Here is a 13,503-nt window from a genome sequence, read left to right on the forward strand (position 1 = left end):
CTTTTTGCCCTTTTCTCATGGAGACAACTCACTTTTGTGTACAATGTTCCCACACATCTCCATGTATTAAGCAAAACAAAAAATAGAAAACAAACACATTTTTTAGCAATAATTGCTTAATCTCTTTGATTAATCCACTAAAGCAAGGAAGTAAAACGTGGAAATTACCAGCTCATACTCTAATACATACAAACCTTTTATAAAAAAGGAAAAAAAATAAACATTTAAATTATAAAAAAAGCCCAAAAATTAAAGGAAGTAACAAGTCCCAGATAATCTTCTCCTTTCTTTCTTTCTTCTTCTTCTTCTTCTACCTCGGTTTGGTCCGAAAGCGAATTTGCTGAGAGCTGTGGTGGAACCGAGCAGATAGCTCCTTTTCAGGGTCCACCAGCTTCGATCTTGCGTGACGTTGAAGGTTCTGGAGTTGCCGAATTTGACTCGGTAGTCTTTAATTTGATTAGGTGTGAGGCGGAAATCGTTTCGAATTTTAGCGAATTGGAAGTGGAATTTTAGGGTTTAGGGAAGATGAAGAGGGCGATAAGGAGCGTAGAGGATCTGATCGAGGAGGTTCAGCTTCGATTCGTTTGGTGGGCGCTGTTTGTCTTCGCTGTTTCCTACTTCTTGACGCGTAAGCCACTTCAATTTTATGCAATTTGTTACGAATTTTGGTGTTGTTCAAAAAATTGTTGCTTTTTTTTGGGGGTTTTTGATGATTAGGAATCAGCAGCTTACTGATAACTCTAAGTTTTTTGCTTGCGAGAAAAGTTTCGAAAATGAATTGGATTATAATTCAATGTTTGAATCATATGTGTATTAACAGTTGCAGATTTTAGGTGTGAACAATGGAGGTTAGAATTATGGGAGGTTATCCAATGCAGGTGTTGTGGAAAATTGCTTGATTAACTTGAAAGTGATGCCCTTTTCACCTCTTATTGTCATTGATTGCAGATACAAGCAAATCAATGTGGATGAATCTGCCCATAGCAATCTTACTTGTCGCGGTATTACGCATGCTATTAAATGAGGTGGAATTTCACTGGAAGGTTCATAAGCCTGTTCGGCCGAAATCATATTTGTCTCATTTGGAGAAGAAACAGTTGTCTGTGAACGACTCACGCCTTTCTACTTCGCTGCCACCGCCAAAATGGAAAAGGAAAATTGGTTCTCCGATCGTAGAGGATGCAATGAGAGATTTCATTGACAAAATTTTGAAGGATTTTGTGATTGATTTATGGTATTCGGATATAACACCGGACAAGGAGGCTCCAGAGCAGATACGCGCAATTATCATGGATGCTCTTGGTGAAGTATCAGGAAGAGCTAAAGAGATAAACCTTGTTGATTTGCTAACAAGGTAACCTTCTCTCTTCAGTAGAATTCAACTAGTTGCAAGTTGTTAAGAAGCTTCTATTAGTAAAGCAGCTTAAATAACAACTGCCTATTGTTTCAGGGATATAATAGATTTAATAGCAGAACATTTAGAGCTTTTCAGAAGAAACCAAGCTGCTATAGGTGTTGATGTTATGAAAACATTGTCTTCAGAGGAGAGAGATGAAAGGTTGAAACATCATCTTATGACTTCAAAGGAGCTCCATCCTGCATTGATATCACCTGAGAGTGAGTACAAGGTGTGAGTGGAGTGTTTTTATAGAATTCAGTTATCTATTTCGATCTTATATGTTGGATTCAGGTTAATACTTTATATCTTCTACAGTTTCTTCAGCGGGTAATGGGTGGAGTGATAGCGGTGGTGCTCAGACCACGAGAAGCTCAATGTCCAGTGGTTCGATCCATTGCCAGAGAACTATTAACAAGCTTGGTAATTGAACCTGTTATGAATTTCGCAAGCCCTGGGTATGTTAATGACTATTTCATTCAACTATTCCGTTGCCATTCTTTTTCTTTATTCTGTGTTTAGGGTATTATTGGCGTTAGATGGATTGGCATATGAAACTATGGGTAAGGGTTTTATTGTCGTAAGAGGGATTGCCTTATAAAACTATTCAAAAGCATCACAATGTGAAAAAAGCTGAATTCAAATCTTGTATTCGTCCCTTTAAAAAAAAAAAAAAAATCTTGTATTGGTTATATAATAATCATAATAATTAGTAGTATCAGTGTTATGATTAGTATTATTTTATAAAGGATCACATTTTTTTTTTTTGGTCATGAAATAGGCTCAGGATTACTTAATCATTTTGGTGGGGAAATATGTGTACCAGACTGTAATGTAGAAATGTGTCTCCAATCTCATAGGAAGATGTTATATAACCGTACAGCCTCCTCTCCTCACACAGTTGTAGGCATTTTAACTTCCAATTTCTCTTTAATCAGGTACATCAATGAGTTGATTGAATATGTTTTGGAAATTGTTAAAGATTATATCTTTAAAGAGGCAGATGGGGACCAGTCTACTGCAGGGGGCGTACATGATCATGATTCTCCGCTGAGGAAATATGCTACCTTTAATCGGAGGACTGATATGACCTTGGCTAAAATTGAAAATCAGGGAGAAGCATTCTCGGACTATAACACATTCCAGGAAGATCCTTTGCAGTCGCAGCCTGCTGTTTGGGCTCGAGGGTTGGAGGCTGCGACACAGAGAAGGACTGAAGTTCTTACTCCTGAAAATCTAGAAAACATGTGGACAAAGGGAAGAAACTATAAAAAGAAAGAACACAAGAGAATAATAACAGGAGTTCAGGAACCTGTACCAAAGGGTTCAGGAGCGCATAGTGCTGTACCTGCAAAAAAGTTGGGGAATGAAATGCTAGCTAACAGGCATGATATTTCTACAGGAGAGGAAGATAGATCTATTGTCAATCTAACCCAGGGGGCAAGTTTTGACACCCATTTTAGTGATGCGACTAAAAAGGAGTTGCGGTTCTCTTCAGATGTCAACAAGGAATCAATTTCTAAGGAAGGGCATCTTGTTGATGAGTCGGATGACGATAGAGATCTTGCTGCTAATGGAGTTAAAAGTAGCCTTAAACGATCAAATAGCACTTCTGCTTTGAAAATCCAACCTGACGCAAAAAAAGCTTCGACACAAGGTGGAGGTTCCATCATTTCAGAGTTCTATAGTCCTGAATTTGGCAGGCATGTAGAAGGGCATATTGGTAAGAGTGCCTCAGATATGGTAGTCCGCAGTGTGGGACAAGTTCCCAAGCTCAGGTGCCGGGTAAGCATTCCTTCTGTGAAATTTTGGAATATGAAAATTCCTGACCGTCCTAGCAGTAATCTTATGAATTCAAGATTGAATTTTATTTTTTATTTTTTCAGCTCTTCAAGTGCTGAATTATTGTATTACACAGTTTATTTTAAATCCAAAACTGATTTTTTTGTCCAATATGTCTACAGGTTATGGGAGCATACTTTGAGAAACTTGGGTCAAAATCTTTTGCAGTTTATTCAATTGCAGTGACAGATGCAGAAAACAGAACTTGGTTTGTGAAACGAAGGTTGTGATCTCATCTATATCATTATGAGAACAGGAATTCTCAATTATATTATTATGACACCATTATTATTTTTTATTTGATTTTCGTTAATTATTCATACACACATAGTTCAGAAATGTGTTAAGCTTCAAATAATGAAGATGTTCTCTTCTAAGACATGCAAGGACCACATTGTTGTGGCCCCTTGGATTTGTACTGTTCATTCTGTATGTTTCCATTCAACTATGCTCCATGCAAAAATTTAATCAAATTAGATCATTTAATCATTTGATTATCATGATGAAAATGTATACATTATTGAAAATACTGTGGTCGTCTGTCTAGTTGACAACAATCATAATTAAGTGGTTAGAGAATTTTTTGAATTTGTAGGAATAACTGAGAGGAGAACCTAGAAAATAGGTGGTTCAGATCATTGGACAACATTGTGGGGTGGTTTCCCAATTTTTCTCAAATGGAGACATCATTATTAGACAACAATAATATAAAAAATAATGTGTGTTGTGCTTGTGTTAAAACAGTTACTGAAGTCTCCAATTTGGGATTACCTGCTCCATATATATATATATATATATATATTTTTTTTTTTTTTCTGCTGGTTTATCTCTTTAATTCTTCAACTCTACCTACAGATATAGGAATTTTGAGCGACTACACCGCCATCTCAAAGAAATTCCAAATTACACCTTACATTTGCCCCCCAAAAGGATATTCTCATCAAGCACAGAGGATGCTTTTGTTCATCAGCGATGTATCCAGCTTGACAGATATCTCCAGGTATGATGTAGATTCTGACTGAATATCTCTCTTCTCCCCCATCCCCCCTTTCCAAATATTCCTCTGCTTTAACTATACTGTATTTACAGGATCTTTTGTCAATAGCGAACGTTGCTGAACAGCATGAAGTTTGGGATTTTTTAAGTGCTACCTCGAAGGTATTCATCTTCTTAAGTGTATTTTAATGTTAGGCCTCAGTTGCACCTACATGTTAGGTGCATATGCTTTTAACTATAGTTAAGCCTTGATGCTTGCATTTCATAAAACTCTGACAAAGAGAGCCTGGGAGTTGAAGGATTAGTTGAAAATAGTCCAATGTTTGCCAGTATTTAAAAAAGAAGAAGAAGAAAGAGATACGCATAGGACAAGTACTTAGTCTTTCTGCAATATATGATATTGACAACAGAACAAAAGCCAAAAGCCAGTCCGATGAAGACCTGGTTGAATCTCATCTGAATTTTCTAAACTGTTTATCTTCGTCTTAAATGCAGTCTGCATGTCATCTGAATTTACTAAACTATTCTTTCCTTTTTTTGTTTTTGGGTTTTAGAATTACTCATTTGGAAAATCTCCCTCAGTGATGAGAACTCTTGCAGGTACGTGGTTTTTTTTATTTTATTGTTGGCTTTTGCGTCTTTGCTGTTGATAGTTTTGGTGCCTTGCTTACCACCCGCATATTTTGGTTTGAACGTTATCACTTCTTGGTTCTTTAAACTATTGCTTTTCAGTTTTAGGAACAGTGGATACTGTCTCTTTGTACTAGCTGCATTAGATGTTTGTTGACAATTTCTTTTATTTTTTTATAACTAAGCATTAAGAGTTACTAAAATTGTATAGAAAGTTGTAACCAAAGAAGATAAAGAAAAATAAATGTAAATAATGTTGCAAGCCTGGGACACTTGAAGAATTTGAGAGAGACGACCCCAAGGACAAAACAGTTGACAAGTTCCAAGTTACTTTATGATGGGTGGTCTGTAGTGGGTATAAAATTGCTAACAACTTAGATGGTGGTTCTATCCATGTCCAGTAGGAATCATTGTGTTTTTTTTTTTGTTTTCCTTTTCTGCTGTATTTAGCAGTTCTGTAGTTTTTGCAATAAGGCCTTTGTTTTACTTGCTTTTTTTGGTGGCCTCCTTGCTACTTCACTTTTCCTGTTTCTAATAAAGTTTATGTTTCTTATATAAGTTATATTAGAAAAGTAATAACTCAAATTTTTAACTGCTTTTCTGTGGTGGTGGATAATTTGAGAGATTTTATTAGAAAGCTACATGTTAAAGACTGCCAGTAGGGCCTCTTTTGTTTTAACATTCTGGAAACCGCTAGTGGACCATGGGAAATTGTGATTTTTCGCTTTCAAAATTTATCTTGATCTGGATGCTTTATTTAATTTTATGGCCATTCTCATTTTTTCTTATTGTTCCTTGTGACTTTATAATCGATCAGTGAATGTGGATGATGCTGTGGACGATATTGTTCGCCAGTTCAAAGGGGTTTCAGATGGCTTAATGCGTGCCGTTGTTGGTCCATCCACTTCTGAGGGCTCATCTTCAATTCCTGTGTTGAACTTGTCCTGGAATGCCGAAGAGACAAGTGAAAATGTTTCTAGGCAAAATACAGGGGAAACACTGAGTAGCTTTTCTGATAATGAGCCTGCCGAAAATGATCAAAGTTGTGACCCTGTGGAAGTCAGATCTAATGCGCAGGATAGTGGGTGGCATTCAGACAATGAATTGGACTTTAAGGGCGGACAACCTTGGATTAAACATTCGAGAAGCATAGGGTTGCAGAAGAAAGTGGTTGTGGATTCTGGGGGTGGCAATGATGTCTTTCCTAGAGCAATTGGTTCAGTAACCTTCAATCCTTTGGAACTGGAGGATCCAGTTGGAATGCCACCTGAGGTATGTTATTTTAATCTTAGTTCCTTCTCTTTGTGCGTCTATATGTTCCCTGTCATGATACTTGGTGTAACCTCAAATACTTTAGTTAGTTGCAATCAATGCAACATATAATTTCTTTTTGGTTGTTAAATCTGTTTTATCATGTAGCCCACTAGTGCTAAGTAAAGACTAGATAAAGAATTTGGTCATTGTCATTTGAAGAAGTGTCTCGGTGGAAAGTTAGTATCACCAATTGATTAGTCCGCTACCTGTCTCAGAATTCTTACAAGAGTTGGATGCATGTATGCTGAAATTCTTTAGAATTTAGATGATGGAAGATGTACCGGACAATATAGCTTTGGATATAACTGACTGTTCTAGAAGAATTTATCCTACCACTTGAAGTATTTTAGAAAAACTGAAAAAGGACGTTTGTATCTAACTCAATTTTTTAGGAATAGTTAGGTTAGTAGGCTCTGGACTTTGCTCATTGTGTTTTTACCCATACCTCATTAGGTCTCTGATTCTCCTAGGTTGTGTTTCTCATGAAAGTAGTGCTGTTCCTCTAGGTACTTTCAGCTCGTCCATACTTAACTGATTTCTCCATTGGTGACATGTTTAGTAGGATAATAACTTGGATGTCTATGATTATGTCTAATATGGATGTTACAATTTGGTTTCTCTCAGTGGACTCCACCCAATGTTAGTGTACCTCTGTTGAATCTAGTGGACAAGGTATTTCAGCTTAAGAGAAGGGGATGGCTAAGGTGAGTTGTCCAGTATAATAAAACTTGAACATGTTTTTATTTTTTTTATTTTTATTTTTTAATAGAGACAATAAACGATTGATCTGTCATAACATGCTTATTTTTGCTTATGCAGAAGACAAGTGTTTTGGATGTCAAAACAAATACTACAGTTGATGATGGAAGACGCTATTGATGACTGGCTCTTGAGGCATATTCAATTGCTTCGGAGGGAGGATATTATAGCTTCAGGAATTCGATGGCTTCAAGATGTAAGGACTGCTGGCCTGATACACATTATTAATTTTTTGTTTGTTTGTTTGTTTTTTTGTTTCCTCTTACATAGGAAGGAATTGAATCCTTTGTTCCTAACCTATTTTCCACCCCCTCACCATTTCAGCTAACCCAAGGGATTAAAATTATATACATCTGCCTTTTACTGAAATTTTGCAAGCTGCAACTTACACTAAGCAACCGTGCAATTAACCACATTCAGTCTAATCTTTAAATAATTATGTAAAGCAATAATTATATGAATGTCACGCAATCTTAAAACCATTTTGCTTATTGTCAATCACATATATCCTGAAATAGCTGCAAGTAGAGTCACTTTTGCCTGGCAGTCCACAGTAGGTTCCTGAAATATGTGTGCGGTCCAACCTCCACCTTATTCCATATCTACATTAATATTTTGTGTGATATGGGATTGCTAAAGGGTTCAACGTTTGATATTCATTCTTGTATCTATCACATAAATACTTTTGTTGAGCAGTAAAAAGTAGAACTGCATACTAAACGTTTTCATTTTTAATTTACTATCTGCATACAAATATACAATCATATACGAAGGTTTATATCTTCTTGGTTTTTTTCTTGGTTTCTATTTCTTCATGACTTTCTGTGTTGGACGTTGTAGAAATTCTGTTTATAATTAATGTGAGGGATTTCTTATACTCCTGTGTGATGTATTTTATTTTCCTATCTCGTGTAGGTTCTATGGCCCAATGGCACATTCTTCCTTAAGGTTGGTAATGCTAAAGACGATCAAAACTCTCTTCCAACTACGAACCAATTTGGTGGCAGTAAGGTTGGTAAACCAGGTTCTTTTGAGCAGCAGCTTGAGGCTGCTCGGAGAGCTAGTGATCTGAAGAAACTGCTCTTTGGTGAGTAATTTGGGACCAGTTCTTTGATGGTCAATGTTCCTATTTGTTTTAGATAAATTTTGATGTGGCTGCCTTGTTTTTTCATTAGCCAATGATACATGTTCTAAAAGTGCCTCAAGTAAACTATATTCTCTGTTCAATTGGGGTGGTAAAAGAAAGTACTATGAATATATGTGTGGGTGTGTGTGTAGATTCTGTGTTTGTATGTCTTCTTTTTTTTTGGTTACAAGTTTGTATGTCTATTTTTGTGTTTGCGCTTTTTTTATATTTTTATTTAATTCTTTTTTTGGGGCTAACAATGGCATAAATTACATGCCGATTTAACAAGGCTTCCTGGTATACATAACACTTCACAGTAAACTCTTAAGTGTCGAATTGAGAGTTTATTTTTTCTTGTAAAAGGTCATAATACACTAAAACCATACTTAAGTAAGTAGGAATTTGCTGTTGAAATAGGTTAACCATCACTCATGTGAACTCACACGTGAATTAAAATGATGATTTAAAAGAATTGGAATATCTATCTATATGGATCAGAATCTTCTGCCATTTGATTTATATGCATGTTGATGCAAGCATACATACAGGAAGATATGTTTGATTAGTGTGAAGATCAGAGCTATTTGTGTCCATCTGAAAATTTACTGTGACTAGTACCGTGGAAAAGAACAAAACTAATCTCTAATTCTGACAGATGGAGCTCCAACAGCCTTAGTCAGCTTAGTCGGATATAAGCAGTACAGACGTTGTGCAAGAGATATTTATTATTTCACTCAGGTTAGTCTCTTGTCCTCTTCCGACTACTGGTGCAAATTAGTTTGCTTAGTATGCTTTGTACAATAACAAGAAGTTGATTGTGAATTATTGTGTGGTCCAGTCTACTATATGCGTGAAGCAACTTGCATATGCAATACTTGAGTTATGTCTTGTATCAATATTCCCTGAGCTACGGGATCTTATTGTTGATATTCACGAGAAGACGCACATCGATCAAACTGTACGGTGAACTAGTATATGCTCGCTGCATCCCTCAACTTGGTTGTCGCTGGTTTTCTTTCCTGTGATCACAAATCTCAAAAGATACCCTGATACGTATCTTACCGAGGTAGAGGGGACAAAGAAGCATATGATTCGATTTTCGTGGCATTGCCTGTGGTCTTCGTTTTAGTGATTAGCAGGAACCATGACCTCAAAATTTACAAAATTCTTTTGGAAATGTGAGAAGTAGCTTCACTGTCTCTGGCATTTCAACTGTACAAAAATGTAGATGGTAGGGGGAGGGTGTACAGGCATCTGTCTTTTTGTGTATATCTTGTGGGGTTTTTCTTTAATGTTGCAGAATGAAAAAATGCAATCAGCAGTTTTTCACTGTCAAATTTTCATCTACTTCGTCTCCATATTATTTTCTTATTAATGTTGTGTAGTCAGAGTCATCGATCAAGGTTTAAACGATGCTGCAACTAAGACAGAAACTAATGAGAGGGACACCAAACTGTCTTTCGAAAAAAGGGTGTTTGGGACACCAAACTAATAAGATACATTTCTTCTTTTCGCTTGATCAACTATGAGTCCATGATTGAATTAAGTTCGACAGAAATATGTGAAAACATGTAGGGGGCAAAGAATATGATTCAAAAGTCTAAATTTTTTGAAACTTGAAGATTTGCGTAATTTTTTTCATATGGATATCTCAAATATCCCAAATATATTTTTATCCAGGGAATCAATATTGATAGAAATTTACTGAAATTTCTATTGACACTCAAAATTAATATGATGTATTAAAGATTTAAAGTTTCATACCTTGAAAATATTTGAAGTACTAAAAAGAAATGTGAGAAAATTATTGTTCGGTAGGGGGTTGTGTCTGGAGTCTTGGACTTGATTAATGAAATTTAATAATATTTAAAAGAAAGAGTTTCATACCTTGAGAATATTTGAAGTACTAAAAGGAACTGTGAGGAAATTATTGTTCGGTAGGGGTTGTGTCTGGACTTGATTAATATCTAAAAAAACAGGGGAGAGTATCACAAACGGTTACTCAACTTTAACTTTGTTATTCACTTTAATGGAATATTAATTTTATCATTAAAAAAAAACTTTATTTGCTATAATATTAAGGATATTTTCGTCCAACAAATTGTGAAAAATTGAGAAGTCTGAATTTAAATAATTGAGAGAAGTGATTAAAGTGAGATTTTAATAAAATTATCCTCTTAAAAATGCAAATTTACAAAAATATAATCTATTTAACTGAGATTTTTACAGAGAATTTAGTAAAGTAACTATAGTGATTGATAATAGTTGAGTCACTAAAGTGATATATTTAAAAATTGACTATCAAAATGTCAAATAAATCATAGTTGAGTGAAAATTCTCTAAAAAAAAAAACAAATCTAATAATGAAAACATTGGAAAAGTAATCGAGAAAATTAATTTAATAATCGAGCATATTCATATACACCCAAACCACGTGTCCCTCTGTCATTCGTTAGCACCGCACTCCCGCCAATATAACCCCTTCCCGCTCGGAGACTCCTCACACATTTCCACACGCGCCCAAAACCCACTCTGTGAGGGTTGTTCCGAGGATGTTTCCACTTTCCGACGGCCCAAAAATGGTGAGCCGAAGAACCCGAGGTCCCAAACCCGCCGCCGACGGCGACGAAGAAACCGGAAGCGGAGACAACGCAGCCGCAGAGGTTTCGGACTACGAGCAAATCAGAGACCAACGGATCAAAGAGAACAAGGAGCGAATGCAGAAGCTGGGCATTTTCGACCTTTCACTCCAGCTCAAGTCCAAACCCTCCGCCGCTTCAAAACGCGGCCGTCCGTTGAAGGACCCTTCCGATCAGACCAACACCATAACCAAAACCTCTCTCTCCCCGGCAAGGCGTTCCTCTAGGTAAGACCCAAATTTCGAAGCTTTGAAGATTTTTGTGAATTTGTGGTGTTTTTTGATAAATTGGGGGTTTTGGATTTTAGGTTGAAGACTCTGGCTCCGGTGAGTTATGTGGAGATTAGGCCCAAAGGGAAGAGGGAGTCTTCGTGGAATGGTGAGATTAATATCAAGGAGGGTATAAGGCCAGAGATTTATAGTGATGAGCATGAAAAGCTATTGGGGGATTGTAAGGAGACTTGGGAACTCTCGGTTGATGGGTATGGAGAAGACGGGAAGCGGATTTATGATCCGGTTAAGGGTGAAACTTGCCACCAATGCAGGTGGCTCATATGGGTTTCTTGCTTTGCTTTTCGTTGAATTATTGTTGTGTTAACTTGTGTTGGTTGTCTTTCCATAGTGTGTGGACTGTGGATGTACTGTTGAGTGATTAGGTGAACCCACTTAACTGATTGGCTAGTACTAGTTTTCTGAACATACCAAGGGTTTTCGTTAAAATTCTCATGCTAGTTATGTAGGCTAACTATGGTGCACATTACAACGATTCTAGTGAAAGATTACTTTATGGCTTTATGCTGCATAGGGTAATGAAGATTTGTCGAGTGGCTTGTTAAAAAGAACCCGTATCAGAATTCCCTGGACACGAGTCCTCCAAGATTTCTTTGTGATTCTGACAAGAATTGTTAACTTCTGTGTTCGCTACTTTAATTTTAACAATGAAAACCTTGAACACTACGTTGAATTGTATTTAACATCTAATGTGTTATGCTATTCTTGGATTTTGTTTGTTAGATTAATGCTATATGCAGGGCTTTTCCCAAACAGTTCCAAGGCTTCATATACTTGTCTACATTTTCCAATTCTATCCTCTTTTTACTACACATTTACCTTAGAATTATTTCTATTTTGTTACTGTGTGGCTCTAAGCTTGATTTAATAAACCTATACACAATAAGAAATACATTTTAACTTGGTTGTCCAACACTTTCAATTCATCGAATTGTTTACATGGATAGACAATAATGTAGCTTTAAAAGCCATCTTGTTGTTGCGAGTTTGATTTGAATTCAGATTTGCAAAACATTAGTTGCTCTTAGTATTTGTTCCTTTCTATTTTTTTTTTCTTCCCTCCTTGAGTCTTTCAGTTTATTGGTTTGTTCTTGCAGTAATCTTATTCATGAGTGTGTATACTTTATTCTCGTGCACTCAACAAATTTTTCTTCTGTGAGTCGAGAATGGGAAGGGACTTAAGGATCCATTGAGGAGCTCATCCATTTTATTTATAGCAAAAGGACAATATGTTTTCCTTCTCAAGTCTTTCTTAAAAGCACTTGACCATATTTTTGTATTGGCTAATTATTTAATGTGCTATCAATTATCGTGTATTGTTGAACTTTCAAATTAGTTGTTACTCAAAGGTGGCCTTTCTCTTTGTAAATTTTGCTTGGACATGTCATGCTTTCTTTCAGGCAGAAAACTCTTGGTCAGCATACACATTGCTGCAAATGTGACTTGGTCCAAGGGCAGTTTTGTGGAGATTGCTTATACATGAGGTGAATTTTTCTGTACTGCTTATACTTCAAATGAGATCATGCATTAAACTATAGCGAATTACACAGATATGGAGAGAATGTGATCGAAGCCAGCAAAAATCCTGATTGGATTTGCCCTGTTTGTCGGGGCATTTGCAACTGCAGTCTTTGCCGTAAAGAAAAAGGGTGGGAGCCCACTGGTAATCTGTATAGGAAGGTTAGCACTACCAACCTTATGCATGCAAGTACTTATGGTCATTCAATTTTTTTGAGTTACATTCTTCTCCTTTTCTTTTGTTTTCTCAGTTGAATGCTTAGTATTTGCTTGCATTACTTAGTATCCCTATTTTTCTCTTTGAGAAAAGAGAGAAAATAATGCATTACAAGTTTACAACACACACAGCCACACACATACACACAAATGGAAAGGAAAAACCAAGTCAATATTCAACATGGGGAACCAATGGCTGAATTTATGTCCACTTATCAGGTCATAAATCTGGGTTACAAGTCTGTGGCACATTATCTTATTCAAACCCGTCGTTCCCAACGAAAATCAGAAACCTCAGGTGCAGAGGAATCAATGCATGATGATATGAAACAAGAAACAGAAGAGGCACACTTAACAGGGGGAGAAGAAATGGAAGAGGTTCAGTGTGTTGATGCCAAAGATTTGGGTAACATAGATGATACTGGTGCTGCCGTTGCTGGGGATTCAGTTGAAGGTGAGACAAAGGGAAAGCCGAGAAGGAGGAGCACAAGGTTGAGGAAGAACTAAATAGTTCTGGATCATAGATGGACTGACATGAAGCCAGCTGTCTTGTTACGAAATAGTCATCAATCAACTAGCTGGTGAAAGTTTGACATGAAGCAAATCGTCTGGCCTCAAACACCTTTTGAGCACAAGTATTCCTTTTTATAAGCAGGAACAGAGCTCGTATTTTCCGGAGCTTATATTTTTGCGGAGTAAATGTTACCCTGAATTGTATCGTATTCATGGCAATATGACATTATCAGTAATATCTAGTCTTTTGAGTTGCAAATGAAA

General features: G+C 36.6%; 2 protein-coding genes across 2 annotated transcripts; both read left to right on the forward strand.

The window, feature by feature from the left end:
• The first annotated feature begins 243 nt into the window (after window positions 1-243).
• Window positions 244-9,400, forward strand: LOC112170074. The gene is made up of 15 exons (XM_024307218.2): window positions 244-628; window positions 949-1,354; window positions 1,451-1,628; window positions 1,715-1,854; window positions 2,335-3,181; window positions 3,361-3,461; window positions 4,094-4,238; window positions 4,328-4,396; window positions 4,789-4,834; window positions 5,682-6,136; window positions 6,803-6,882; window positions 6,998-7,133; window positions 7,853-8,024; window positions 8,719-8,801; window positions 8,902-9,400. Exons 1-15 carry the CDS (start codon window positions 526-528, stop codon window positions 9,028-9,030), a joined length of 3,090 nt encoding a protein of 1,029 aa, XP_024162986.1. The 5' UTR covers window positions 244-525; the 3' UTR covers window positions 9,031-9,400.
• A 1,154-nt stretch (window positions 9,401-10,554) lies between these two features.
• Window positions 10,555-13,503, forward strand: LOC112173575 (cell division cycle-associated 7-like protein). Its single transcript, XM_024311228.2, has 6 exons — window positions 10,555-10,929; window positions 11,010-11,246; window positions 12,393-12,476; window positions 12,543-12,672; window positions 12,946-13,260; window positions 13,321-13,503. The coding sequence occupies exons 1-5, from the start codon at window positions 10,616-10,618 to the stop codon at window positions 13,231-13,233; spliced, it is 1,053 nt and encodes a 350-aa protein (XP_024166996.2). The 5' UTR covers window positions 10,555-10,615; the 3' UTR covers window positions 13,234-13,260; window positions 13,321-13,503.

Source organism: Rosa chinensis, chromosome 6 (genome assembly GCF_002994745.2).
Source record: "Rosa chinensis cultivar Old Blush chromosome 6, RchiOBHm-V2, whole genome shotgun sequence".
NCBI lineage: Eukaryota > Viridiplantae > Streptophyta > Magnoliopsida > Rosales > Rosaceae > Rosa > Rosa chinensis.